Source organism: Lepisosteus platostomus, chromosome 14 (assembly GCF_059453375.1).
Source record: "Lepisosteus platostomus isolate fLepPlt1 chromosome 14, fLepPlt1.hap1, whole genome shotgun sequence".
In the NCBI taxonomy this organism is placed as follows: domain Eukaryota; kingdom Metazoa; phylum Chordata; class Actinopteri; order Semionotiformes; family Lepisosteidae; genus Lepisosteus; species Lepisosteus platostomus.
In genome coordinates this window covers 33,854,271-33,868,349 of record NC_142624.1, presented here as the reverse complement: position 1 = coordinate 33,868,349, position 14,079 = coordinate 33,854,271, and the positions used below count along the sequence as shown (strand labels likewise).

The window sequence follows — 14,079 nt, the reverse complement described above, 5'->3', positions numbered from 1 at the left end:
CAGAAGGTCGGGATGATCGTAGTAAAAGATGTCAACATCACAGCAGCAGAGCTAGTGAAAACCCTGCAGACCCTGTTCTCCTCAGCCCAGAATTACTCGCTCAGTGTCAGGCAGCTCTACAGGGATCTGACTGAAGACTTGCTGGGCTACGGAGCCACAAACAACGTCAGCAACAAAGAAGAGCTGAAACGTCTTTCAGCCTCCCATGTGTATGATAGACAACACTTCTCTTCTTCCTCCTTCATTCCCCTTAGTCTTCTACCCTTCTGTATGTTCTTTAATTCCCCCCTACTGTACACTTCATCCATCCAAACCTCGGTTGGGGGGGCCTATTGCCTGTCCAGGCAAGCAAGGGGCGCAGGGCAGTCCATCCCCAGGGCAGACAGACACGCACACACTCACTCACAGCAGGGCCTGTTTTCCCAAGCCAGTTTACCTACAAGTATGTCTTTGCACTGTGGGAGGAAGCCGGAGGACCCAGAGGGGAATGTACAAGTCCACACAGATAGCACCCCAGGCCCACAATTGAACCCTGTGACCCAGTACTGTGAAGCAGCAATACTCCCTTACACTCAGTCTTTATATTTCATTTCTGGGTCATTAATATATTTATGAATTCATTTGACTGAACGTCTATCTAAATTGACAAAATATCTCGCTCAGGGGTACAACACAAGTGCTCTAGTCTGGATCTGAACTTGCAAATTTTCAAGTCCAGAGCCATAATTCCTACTCCTTGTTGACTGCCTTATAGGCTTTTACAATGACAATAATAGCCATGTCTGTTAATTTTTGTAGCTTTAATCCAGAGTTCTTTTGGAACCATGATTGCTCACGAAAAATATTTGCACCCATAGAAAAGCCATGCACACACAGATGGAAACTACTGCTCAGATCAATCAGCTACTTCCTTCTTTTCCTTCAGCACTTTGGCTGTGTCATCCATTCTGAAGCCCTTACTGAACAACACTGCAGCTGTCCCGGGGATGAGAGTCTACCTGGACGCATTGGAGTGGATAGTGAATTACATCATCCAGAACAGTAGCACCTGGGAGCAGAACTGCACCTCCCTGCATGGTCAGTCAGCAGCTTGTCTCACTCTGAGACACAGTTCTACACTCCACTGTTTGTTTCAGTCAAACTCAAAGAAACAAACTATTTACAAAGATTATTGTAAATTGAGTGATAATGATGCTCTACTACACAGTTCAGAATTATACCTATGTTTGTTTTATAACTGCACAGCAAATTATTTAAGATAAACTGAATAAACTGAAACAAAATTTTGATATTTAAAATACAATCTGATGGCTCACGGAGAAAAACGAACTTCATAATGTGAATCACTTTCTCAGACAGATTTCATTATGATTTGACAGTAATACCTATGTTTATGGAACATGGTGATGGTATAGATGACATTGTTTTCAGAAAAGACAGTACACTTAAAGTTTCTTTTATCTTTTTTCAGGTAACATGAAGGCGTTTTCCAAGATCTGGAGTTCTAACGGCACACAATTTGAAGACGCGCTTCTTAGAGCTATTGTCACCAATCCAGATTTTACTACAATGTAAGGTTTCCTTCCCTCATTTCATCACTACTGCTCAGTGTGCTGCACACTGTTCTAACCTTAAGCACTGTGAATGAAGCATTCATTGCATAACAGCGATTTAGGACATTTTATTATTTTTCTTTTCATTATTTTTCTCCATTTTAAGGAAACAACCTGACTATGCCCTTTCTGGGGAAATAGTTTTAAAACCTTACCGTATTTTTATTTTACACTTTATGTTTCAGGTTGCTTGAAGGAACTTGGAAATATATTGTACAAAACAACAGTGCGTTCACTGCAGAAGGCCAAGTCGAATTTGGAATCCAGTTTGATGGGAAAGAGGTTGAGCCTTTCGTCACGGCTACCCTGAATCTCCTTCTGGAGGATGACACAGTGTCATCCCAGCTTTTGGCAGAAGTTCTACAGACCCTCCTACACTATGTGGGGACAAAATGGAACATCAGTTTGCTACATCAAGCCTGGGAAGCAGCTGTCGTCAATGCTTCACTTGATGGTCGGTATGCCAATAACTTTCTGAAGGATGCAATAAGGGAAATGATAAGACTGGAAGTTGTAGAGAATGGGTCTCTTGCATTCAGCATCCTTGACAACTTTTTGGATGCAAATGGCACAGAACTGATGTTTGTGAGGATGTTTGAGCTGGCTAGCTGGTGGAAAACCACAGATTCTTCTGGAATGACGTTTGTGGTTCAGGCTCTTCAATGGCTGTGCAGAATAACCAAGGCCATCTTGTCAGCTATCACTGACATGGGCTTCAATCTCCCATCTGGTTATGAACTCTTTGTTGACTTATCCGTGGATGCTCTAGAAAGTTGTACTGGATTTGCACAGTTCAACACATCAGGGTCTTCCAACTTCAGCAAGGTAATATCTACCATAATCTCATACATCAAGGACCATCAGACTTTATGGAGGAGTCAGCAAGGGAAATCGCAGGAGATCATGGAGGAGCTCGTCCTCAATTACCTCTCCTTACTGGGAGGGCTTTCGACGCCATCCAATGTCAATGACGTTATCATGTCAATCCAAAGGCTTCTGAGAGACAACAGCCTAATTTCAGTCCTGGATTATGTTTTTGTGAACATGACTGGAGATCCAAACCAAAATAATCCCATCAAGACTATGCTGAATCTTCTCTTGTACATGACCAGGTCTGGACCATGGGAAAAGTACACTGAGATTTTTAGCCAAGTTTCTCAGCAGGACCCTGCTAAGTTAAAGGAAATCTTAAAGAGCCTCAGCAATTTGACAGACTTGATCAATGCTTTCTTAAAGCAACCACCTGAAGACTATGCACAGAGGCTGGGTCAAACGTTCCAGGAGCTGAGCGCTGTTATTGTCAACATAACTAAGAATAAACTGGAGAACAGCACTGATTTCTTTGTAACAATTCTCTCCACCATGAATGGCCTGCTGCACCAGAACATGAACATCTCCAATGAAATCAAAGTTTACATCCACATGTCTGAAATTCTACAAGAACTCTTAAATTCCCAGGCCTTGCAAAGCTCACAGAATGGTGTGAGTGCCTATCTGAAGGCATTAGACCAAACACTTGCAGTTTTTAGCTCATTCCTGTCCCCTGAGCAGAACACGTATTTAAACCTTTCAGTGCAGATGATCAGAGGCTTTGTACATCTTGTTTATACTCCGAATAACTTGGAGGATGTAGTGAATTCCACCAAAATGATTGCTACCTCACTTGATCTCCTCCTAGTGAATGTAGGTAATGTGACATTTCCAACTGGACAAACTGTTAAAGAAGTGTTAAACCCTCTCATCACAGACCCTGTTGTCATCACACACCTTCTCTGGAATCTCTCAGTCTCCACGCACAATCTGACAAATGCTTCTGACAAGCTAAAATCTGCAGAAAGGCTGGTTAGAGGCTTAGTTTTATATCTTCCCGAGGAGCAAAGGTTCTATATAAATGAAACTCTTCTCCGTGTTTTGTCCACTCCAAATATTTCCAATGCTACTGAAATCACAAAGAATTTCTTCACCATTTTAAGGACAGTTACAGACTCCCTAAAGGCTGTGCTTAACTTTACAGATTTCCCAGTTTCAAAGGAAACATCAGCAGGCAACCTGGTCAAGGGCTTACTCAATGTCTCCGAGCTGCTGTCCAGTAATCTTTGGCGAAGCCTTGAATATAACTCCTCTTTGCAGATAGTCACTTTGCTTAGTCCACTGCAGCAGATGGTGAATATTTTATCACCCTTACTGCCCCCTGAGGAAATCCATTACTTGAATGTCTCTGTCCAGATCCTGGAAATGTTAGCCACTTTCTTGAATAAGACCAGCAACTCAAGCACTATATTGGCCACCAGCTTTGCAATATCAGATTCCTTGCAGAAAATTTTGGGAGTGAAATCGGACCCAGCCTCTCAGTCAGTTGGCAGCACTTTCAATGACTTGAGAGACACCCTTCAAAGGATTTTGCAGGTTTATTCATCTAATGACGACGATTTGTCCAAAACTGCTAACATTACGATGCTCATTGTCGGGGAGCTGCAGAGCATCCTGAGGCTGGCCAACAGCAGTTATGAGATGAATGAAATTAAACAGGTATTGGAAGTCATAAAGGCAAACGCTGACAGTCTTCGGAAAATTAACTCAACAAACTGGGTGGATGAGTAAGTATTCTGACCTATTCTTGGTTATTGCTAAGTCAAGGAAACAGCGAATTTGAGATAATTGATTTTAATCCTAGCTTAATATATTTCTCCAACTTGCAGAAATTGTTAAAAAATGTAGCAAAGTCAATTAAATGTAATCCCCCCCAAAAAATATATTCCAGCAGATTGATGAATTGTAGTCTTCACAGCTGTAATTTACAAGTTCAATTAGCATATAACCCTTCTTCGAGTGAAGGTTTGACACAAAAACTGTGGCTTTTCTTTAAACTCCAGTCTTGCTTGTCCAGCACCTGTGGACTGTAATTGTATAGTACTTGATGATTGGGACAGCTTTTTTATTTACTATAGATTACTGTACCGGGATCTCTAGGAGTTATGTGTGCCTCTGTCAACCTGGCAACACATCTAACAGCTGAATTTCTGATTGCCACTCAACTTCTTCTGTGTTAATTTGCCAAATGGACTTTTCTCCATTATATACGATTAAAAGTCTAAAGAAGCATGCTTTGTGATACAGGCTTCTGCAGGTCTTGGTGGACACTGTGGCTCTGGTACCATCAGAGCTTCCCCATGCACCTCTGATCAAGAACTTGACCAAGAACTTGGCTGAAAACATACAAGGTAAATCTAAATTAATTATGGGTATGAATATTAAGTAGCTCTCGCAGTGCTGTGGGAGAAGCTTTGTGCAACTGTTTTGCCCTAATTAAGACTCATCAGTGTGTCACAGCTAACTTTCACTAGTGATGCAGATATATTTATGCATTTTAGAATGAACACCCATAATAATAAGAACAAGATAAGATATAATAACATAATTTACTCATTTATCTCTGTCTTCCTATAAAATGGTGCTAGCCCATATTAACTTTCACACAACCTGTTTGTTCTGTTTTGCTAATTCTTTTCTTAACATATGTCACAACAAAAACTGTCGCTCCAGAGAACTGAGTACAGAATCTACAGATTTGACAGGGGAGCTGTATTATGTGTGTGAGCTGCAAGGAAAACAAGTTGAAGTTAATTCCAAGCTGAAAAGCAGAAATAAAAAAAAGAAAAACACAACTTCGCACATTTGAAGAAGGGTCAACAACCCACTTTCCTTTTCGTCCTACTTTACAGAGTGGATTGAGTGTGATAAAACTGAGCTCTGTGAAAATAGAGAACTATCTTGGCCAACAGTGTGCACACTGTCAGTGGAACTACATTTGTTTCTATGGGCACCCCAGCAGCCAGAGCAGTTGTGTGTGTCTTCTAGCTTAACTGCTCAATGATAAAACTCAAACTGTTTTATTGAGAGCACACCTAAGCTCTCCTTGAAACCACAGATGTCCAGTCGTGTCTGAAAAATCTTAAAATCATTTTCATTTCCTGCAGCATGTTCAATAAAACAACAGAGTAGCAAAAAAAAAACCCTCTCCAGAGTCTCTGTGTTTCTATGGTTCTGTGCTCAATGTCAAATGATGTTTTTTGAGGAGGTACATTCTGTGCATTGTACAAGTTCAAACCAAATAATGCAGCTTTAGAAATACTCAATTAAGCACAGAGACCTTTAACCAATGTCATAAGAACAATCTAGAAAAATCTCATTATCGGAATAAAACTGAATTTGACACTTTTCTTTTTTGCTATGTGGCCCCTTTTAATGTATTAACTGTATTGATTTAATAATGATAAATACATTTGTGCGAAGGCCCAGCTCCTCTATCATTTTTTTCCATCAAATCTACTGTTAATTTCCTGCCGTGTAGCACATGTGCCCTCTTGTCACAATTGTAGGAATGTTGACTAGTTGACGTGACAGGATTTTCATGTTTGCTTTTTGTTCAAAAAATGAAGTCTTGCAGGTCACTGGAGCTAGCAGCAGCTATTCTCGTGGTATTGTTGCTGTGTGATGCATGATCTTGATTTGAGAGTCTGCCAGTCACATGGAAAAAAGACATGATGTACAATCACATAACAGGATCCTCATTCATTTTAATTTGTCTTGTGACATGTGACCTCATTTATGTGACATGTGACATGTGATTTTTGAATAACTGATGAATGCAATATGAACATTTTTCTTCATTCTTGCTGTATAATTCAACGTGTTTCTCGGTAACACATTCTAGCTTTGGAATCCTCTAGTCGTAGTTGTTATATGATATTTGAAATGTTTTGACCGGCATATCCCTTCATATTGGAGGTGTTGTGAGGAAGCCCATGGAAAAGCATCACTCCCTTCTCACATTCTCGCTCCTGTTTTTTACCCCTTCTCACCCCTCCAGGTAACCTGACTGTGCTGTCAGAGGCACAACAGGCTCTCTCCGCAGTATTGCTGACAAACTGGGAGACACATAACATCTCTGAGGCTCTTAAGAACCTGGAAACAAAGGTGAGGATGTCACTTGGCTAATAAAAAAATAGTACAGCTCAAGTTGCACAACTAAGCAATTGAAGCACCTTCTAAAAATAGTGGATTATATAATTCATTAAACAGACCTACAGATCTGTTGTTATTTCAGGTAAACAAATCTAGGAATATATCTGATCATTGTTTGTGAAACCAACCCATGGAGCTCATAGTGTTTTTCAAGTATTTTGCAACACATTATATGATCCTCAGTTTGCAAAAAGGGAAGATCAGACACTGTGTTTTTGTCCAATGACGAGCCGGACCTTGATTTCATGCCAGGCACTGCATGAGTGAAGTGACAGGTCCAGAGAGTGGTGCTGACACAAGCCCCGCACATCTTTAGGCTTCAGAGTTAGGAGCTGCTGACAGACTTTCCATGACTGCTTAAAAGAGCAGCAGCCATGCAGTTCTGGTGGTTTGCTTATGTTTCCTAAAAGCTCTTGGAGTAGATGGGGTTTGCAGCGCGAGTTTGGAGCAGTAGTGCTGTTGCAGTCAGTGTACAGCACTATTAAACATAATCACTCAGCTTAAAAAACAATCAAGTCTTTGGAAACGTCTGTTTAAATTTAACCAATGTGAAAACGTTTGCGGTTGTGCCCTCACACCTCTTTTTTGAAGAAATGAACCCATCTGTGCAAGCCAGGCTAATTTGACCTCATTCTTAATTGGAGCACAGGGCTTTGATGTAGACAGGTAGTGTGTCATTGATTGGAACTCTGTCTGTCTGCAGACTGTAGCAGTGCAGCGGCTGAGATCCTCAGTGTGTGACCTGGAGAAATTAAGCTCCGGGCAGCTGCTGAACGACCTGAGTCCTTTCTCCCCGGGGTTGCTGTGCCGGACTGGCCTTCCTGTCCTGCACGCTGTCCTCAGCTTGTCTCACAGCCTCCTGAACTCAAGCTTCAACCATCCCACCAACCTGAGCGCCATGCCAGAGAACCTGTACAACATCCTGATCGGGGACCCCAGCACCTATGACGTCAACACCAACTGGTAAGTAACCACTCGTTTCTCTCTCTGTCTTCTTTCTTCTTTTTCGGTCCATGCTGCGGGTGTCCGGTGGTCTCAGTGCTGACGGTGTGCCTGTGTTTCAGGATCTCCTCCATCATCGGTGACCTGGGCATCAACACGAGCAGCCTGGGTTTCCTGAACATCAGCACGGCTCCACTTGGTACAGTATCTACATGCTTCTCAGGGCTGGTGCTGCGCTTAACTGTTTTAGAAGGCAAAATGAAATTAAGGGCATCAACATTAAAGCAGTGCTTGTACATGAATAGTGCAAAGCAATTTACAGAAGAGCTGTTGATTAGACCTTGTAATTTAATTGCATACAGTGCGCAGATACATATACAATCTGTATACAGTATATGATTGTCAACCTGAAAAAGAGAGAATATTATATTTTATACTTATAGTTTAGAACACATAAATACTAACATCTGTGAATGTATGAATATTTTATGTGATCCTTCTCTGATGTTTAATTCCACGCAAAACAGGAGAAAAACTTCGCCTGTAGTTCAATAGCCAGTAATGATTGGTAATGATTAGTAATGATGAGTAATGATTAGTATTGAGTAATGATGAGTTGTGTGATGTTTGCTCCCCAGGTTCGGTCACAGTGTTCAATTTGTTCCGAAACCAGACAGACTTTGCATCTGAACTACACAACCTGACAGGGGTTCCTCTTGAGGTCATCAGCGATATGCTGCTAACAGTGGTCCCTAACAACAGCATACACGTGAGTGACCACGCAGGTCCGACACAGAGCCAGGTCACAGGCAGTTCAGCAAGCAGCACTGAAGACTGTGGAGCAAAGTCTGCCTGTGCGTCTCGATTTCTGGGAAGGCATCAAATAACAGATTTTCCCATGCCATGATGGTCACCAATGGAATTTCCAAAAATGTCATGGTGCTAACATTTTTCTTTTTGCATAAAGAAATAACTATCCCATACAGTTTCTTCCATTTCACAATGGAGTAGTGTTTGTTAGAGTTAATGTCATGTTTCTTATTTTCTGTTTTCTGAAATATCTGTCTGTGACATTTCTTCATATCATATCTGTGTGTCTCTGTGATATTTCTTCAGGTGTGTCTGTATGTCTGTGTAATATTCCTTCAGATCTGTCCATATATCTGTGTAATATTTCTTCAGGTGTGTCCATGTGTCTGTGTGATATTGATTTGTACAGTATATGTCTGTGAGTTGGCACTTTTCTTCAGAAGGTATAGTGCCAGTGGTTTCAGAGCTTTTATTTGTGTTTTGAATGTAGATGCTGGCTTGGCTGACCAATCTTCAGTACTGCAGTGACCCAGCCCAGCTTGGACTGAACCAGTCAGAGGAGCTGGTGTTCAGGACCTTCTGCACTTTCTCCCCAGTCCAGTGGTACAATTTTGCGGTGGTTGTTCTCCACAACCTGGATCTGGAAACGGTCATTTACAGGGTAGCTATTTGTGCTTTGTGTATGTTTGTTGTGTGTTTATACAACAAGTAAATGGGGCAAGGTCTTATAATATAGAGGTTTAAAATGACATTTTAATTTATCAGTTATCGGTTTTTGATATTGAAGTGCTCCTTTTTCCTGCGGATGTTGGGTGCATGCTGACTCTTGTTTCTGGCCAGGTGCTGATGTCCTCTGACATGCAGAACACGGTTGGCGTCATGATGCAGCTTCTGAAAGCGTTCCTGGGCTTGATGAACAAACTGCTCCCGCAGCTTCAAGTACTAATGCAATATCTCAGATCGGTCCAGCAGCTCAATCTAATTGCCAACCCGGAGTTCAGAGCAGTACGTTCCAGCATGCATTTTTCTTTTTGCCTTGCGCGTAAGAGAAACATAAAATAGTGGCAATAGATACAACAATTTGTTCATTTGGCCTTTCTAGATGCTTTCAGACCTGAATGCTTTGACGCAATTACCTATGAACATAATACAATTTTAACTAATTTCAGGAATCTGTTAAATAAGAAGTTAGAAACTGGGTTTGAATGAAAACCAGGTCCCCATGTCCAGATAGAGGAAACTGTACAAAAAATCTGATGTAAGACTGGATGGATAAGATGGAGTGCTCTTTGTGCAGTGTGTGATGGAGTGCTCTTTGTGCAGTGTGTGAGGGAGTGCTCTTTGTGCTGGGTGTGAGGAGTGCTCTTTGTGCAGGGTGTGATGGAGTGCTCTTTGTGCAGTGTGTGAGGGAGTGCTCTTTGTGCTGGGTGTGAGGAGTGCTCTTTGTGCAGGGTGTGATGGAGTGCTCTTTGTGCAGTGTGTGATGGAGTGCTCTTTGTACAGGGTGTGATGGAGTGCTCTTTATGCTGGGTGTGATGGAGTGCTCTTTGTGCAGCGTGTGATGGAGTGCTCTTTGTGCAGTGTGTGAGGGAGTGCTCTTTGTGCAGGGTGTGAGGAGTGCTCTTTGTACAGGGTGTGAGGAGTGCTCTTTGTGCAGTGTGTGATGGAGTGCTCTTTGTGCAGTGTGTGATGGAGTGCTCTTTGTGCAGGGTGTGAGGAGTGCTCTTTGTACAGTGTGTGATGGAGTGCTCTTTGTGCAGTGTGTGATGGAGTGCTCTTTGTGCAGCGTGTGATGGAGTGCTCTCTGTGCAGCGTGTGAGGAGTGCTCTTTGTACAGGGTGTGATGGAGTGCTCTTTGTGCAGTGTGTGATGGAGTGCTCTTTGTGCAGTGTGTGATGGAGTGCTCTTTGTGCAGGGTGTGAGGAGTGCTCTTTGTGCAGGGTGTGAGGAGTGCTCTTTGTGCAGCGTGTGATGGAGTGCTCTTTGTACAGGGTGTGATGGAGTGCTCTTTGTGCAGTGTGTGATGGAGTGCTCTTTGTGCAGGGTGTGAGGAGTGCTCTTTGTGCAGGGTGTGATGGAGTGCTCTTTGTGCAGTGTGTGATGGAGTGCTCTTTGTGCAGGGTGTGAGGAGTGCTCTTTGTGCAGTGTGTGATGGAGTGCTCTTTGTGCAGGGTGTGAGGAGTGCTCTTTGTGCAGGGTGTGAGGAGTGCTCTTTGTGCAGTGTGTGATGGAGTGCTCTTTGTGCAGGGTGTGAGGAGTGCTCTTTGTGCAGTGTGTGATGGAGTGCTCTTTGTACAGGGTGTGATGGAGTGCTCTTTGTACAGGGTGTGATGGAGTGCTCTTTGTGCAGGGTGTGAGGGAGTGCTCTTTGTGCAGTGTGTGATGGAGTGCTCTTTGTACAGGGTGTGAGGAGTGCTCTTTGTACAGGGTGTGATGGAGTGCTCTTTGTGCAGCGTGTGATGGAGTGCTCTTTGTGCAGGGTGTGAGGGAGTGCTCTTTGTGCAGGGTGTGAGGGAGTGCTCTTTGTGCAGGGTGTGAGGAGTGCTCTTTGTGCTGGGTGTGAGGAGTGCTCTTTGTGCAGTGTGTGATGGAGTGCTCTTTGTGCAGTGTGTGATGGAGTGCTCTTTGTACAGGGTGTGAGGAGTGCTCTTTGTACAGGGTGTGATGGAGTGCTCTTTGTGCAGCGTGTGATGGAGTGCTCTTTGTGCAGTGTGTGATGGAGTGCTCTTTGTGCAGGGTGTGATGGAGTGCTCTTTGTGCAGTGTGTGATGGAGTGCTCTTTGTGCAGGGTGTGAGGAGTGCTCTTTATGCTGGGTGTGAGGAGTGCTCTTTGTGCAGCGTGTGATGGAGTGCTCTTTGTACAGGGTGTGAGGAGTGCTCTTTGTACAGGGTGTGAGGAGTGCTCTTTATGCTGGGTGTGAGGGAGTGCTCTTTGTGCAGTGTGTGAGGGAGTGCTCTTTGTGCAGGGTGTGATGGAGTGCTCTTTGTGCAGTGTGTGATGGAGTGCTCTTTGTGCAGGGTGTGATGGAGTGCTCTTTATGCTGGGTGTGAGGAGTGCTCTTTGTGCAGTGTGTGAGGGAGTGCTCTTTGTACAGGGTGTGAGGAGTGCTCTTTGTACAGGGTGTGAGGAGTGCTCTTTGTACAGGGTGTGATGGAGTGCTCTTTGTGCAGCGTGTGATGGAGTGCTCTTTGTGCAGTGTGTGAGGGAGTGCTCTTTGTGCAGGGTGTGAGGGAGTGCTCTTTGTGCAGTGTGTGATGGAGTGCTCTTTGTGCAGGGTGTGAGGAGTGCTCTTTGTGCAGTGTGTGATGGAGTGCTCTTTGTACAGGGTGTGATGGAGTGCTCTTTGTGCAGGGTGTGAGGAGTGCTCTTTGTGCAGTGTGTGATGGAGTGCTCTTTGTGCAGCGTGTGATGGAGTGCTCTTTGTGCAGTGTGTGAGGGAGTGCTCTTTGTGCAGGGTGTGATGGAGTGCTCTTTGTGCAGCGTGTGATGGAGTGCTCTTTGTACAGGGTGTGATGGAGTGCTCTTTGTGCAGTGTGTGATGGAGTGCTCTTTGTGCAGGGTGTGAGGAGTGCTCTTTGTGCAGGGTGTGATGGAGTGCTCTTTGTGCAGCGTGTGATGGAGTGCTCTTTGTGCAGCGTGTGATGGAGTGCTCTTTGTACAGGGTGTGATGGAGTGCTCTTTGTGCAGGGTGTGAGGAGTGCTCTTTGTGCAGGGTGTGATGGAGTGCTCTTTGTACAGGGTGTGATGGAGTGCTCTTTGTACAGGGTGTGATGGAGTTCTCTTTATGCTGGGTGTGAGGAGTGCTCTTTGTGCAGTGTGTGATGGAGAGCTCTTTATGCTGGGTGTGAGGAGTGCTCTTTGTGCAGGGTGTGAGGAGTGCTCTTTGCTTTGTACCGGGTGTGATGGAGTGCTCTTGTTTCTCTTTCCAGCTGTCGTCAGGCACTAGGTCCTTTATCTCCAGCAGGGCCACCTTTGCCACCCTTTCCCAGGCCATGTGCACCAATGGCATGCTGGCTCTATTCGGGATCTCTGAAGTGCCCAATGTTGATGAATCCCAGCCCTCCACTCAGGGCAACCTGAAGAGAGAGCAGCTCATCGACAAATTCAACATTCCACGCAATGCCAGTAAGAGGCTATTAGCAAAGTCACAACACATGATAGCAAAGAAGAACAATCACACATAACCTTTTTTCAATCCACTTGGGTTCCTTTGTCAGGCTTCAGTGGATCGACTGAATCTGCTGGTGTCCTCAAGCTCTTAGCTAGGTTGAGTGGGGTTTTAATATCTCCTCTTCTTCATGTTGTCAGCCTGGAGATGTAATTCTAGATTGGTTAAATTAAAACACAGACATACTGAATTGGAATACTACTAATAATAGATTCATAGGATTTTATAGAACATCAGTCATGGGCCCATTTGACATGGTATGTTACAGACAGCAACAATTAGAAAGCTCTCAGCAGATGTACAATGAGGGCAATCCAGAAACACTCGCAGTACTTGCCTATATCACCTACTCAGCTTTACAAATCAACCATACCACAGGTACATGGTATAACCCTGATTTATTGTCTCAGTTCATGCATCTCTAATTGTTGCCTGTAATTTTCATTGAACATTCACTTAACAAATGACTTTTGAGGAAACAAAGAGATTGGTGTACTCTTGCGACCTTGAAGGAAACCCATGTCACTTCTGTAATTGGTGTCAGTAGACCAGTAGGTGGTGCTCTTCTCTCTGGGTGAGGCTTTCCAAACCAGTGAAGCTCGTGGCCGGGGACACTTTTGTAGGCGCAGATGAGTAAGCAAACCACTTGCTGATTCGGACTGTGCTGTGTCTGCCAACACCACCCCACTCCAAGCTGTGCTGTCTGACAAAGTTTGGCTAGTCTGTGAGCTGTATTTGTATGTAAACTCTCGGTGAGAATGGATCATGTTACTAAGCATGCTATCAGTAAACAGCACAAACTCATCAACCTGCATCAGGGGATGTTATTATTAGTGAAAGTGTTTTCCATCTTTAAACTTCCTGTTCTGCAGAGGTTTGTGGCACTTCTTGCCCGGTCAGGGAGAATAAGGAGTAACCTCCCCTTCTCTTCCTCCTCTCCCCAGCCCCCTTCTGTATGGGCTTGTACCTCGACATGGTGAACACCACAGGGGGCGCTGTGGCCTGGGCCTTCCTGAAGCCCATGCTGCTGGGGAAAATCCTGTACACCCCTGACACCCCGGAGACAGCCGCCATCATGAAGAAGGTACAGTACGCCTCCAATAGCGATGGCCGCATAGACACACAACGAGCGACAGATACACGTATAGGCACAGGGGCGCAGCTGCATACGCCATTTAAAACATCAGCGATGGGCAGTTCTGATACACCTCTGCTCTATACCAGATACCAGGAGCTGTGTTAGAACACAAGAAATGAGTGTTTGAGATGTGATGAGCATGATAAAGCACCATTTTCTAACTGAATGTACTGTGCACCGTCACTTTTCAGTCTAACGCCACGTTACAGCAGTTCGCTGATCTGAAGGTGTACGCTGAAGAGTGGATAAAATCATCATCCTATGTTCAGGACGCTGTACAAGTGCTGGAGAAAACCCTTCCGATTCTTCAGGTAGGAAATCAAGGACACTCTGATATGCTTTGTTGAACAGAAGGAAAACTGATGCTTACTCATTTTTATAC

The 14,079-nt window shown here is 44.1% G+C and overlaps 1 protein-coding gene across 3 annotated transcripts in view; it reads left to right on the top strand.

Moving 5' to 3' along the window:
• Positions 1 to 14,079, top strand: part of abca12 (ATP binding cassette subfamily A member 12) — an 89,180-nt gene that overhangs the window by 42,499 nt on the left and 32,602 nt on the right. For all 3 annotated transcript variants that reach the window (XM_088605789.1, XM_088605788.1, XM_088605787.1), the window contains exons 27-40: positions 4 to 209; positions 926 to 1,077; positions 1,472 to 1,571; positions 1,799 to 4,210; positions 4,731 to 4,834; positions 6,484 to 6,590; positions 7,342 to 7,601; positions 7,703 to 7,779; positions 8,219 to 8,349; positions 8,881 to 9,051; positions 9,231 to 9,395; positions 12,321 to 12,516; positions 13,504 to 13,643; positions 13,889 to 14,008. In XM_088605789.1, coding sequence (XP_088461915.1) covers positions 4 to 209; positions 926 to 1,077; positions 1,472 to 1,571; positions 1,799 to 4,210; positions 4,731 to 4,834; positions 6,484 to 6,590; positions 7,342 to 7,601; positions 7,703 to 7,779; positions 8,219 to 8,349; positions 8,881 to 9,051; positions 9,231 to 9,395; positions 12,321 to 12,516; positions 13,504 to 13,643; positions 13,889 to 14,008 — 4,341 coding nt within the window. The remainder of the gene's footprint in view (positions 1 to 3; positions 210 to 925; positions 1,078 to 1,471; positions 1,572 to 1,798; positions 4,211 to 4,730; positions 4,835 to 6,483; positions 6,591 to 7,341; positions 7,602 to 7,702; positions 7,780 to 8,218; positions 8,350 to 8,880; positions 9,052 to 9,230; positions 9,396 to 12,320; positions 12,517 to 13,503; positions 13,644 to 13,888; positions 14,009 to 14,079) is intronic.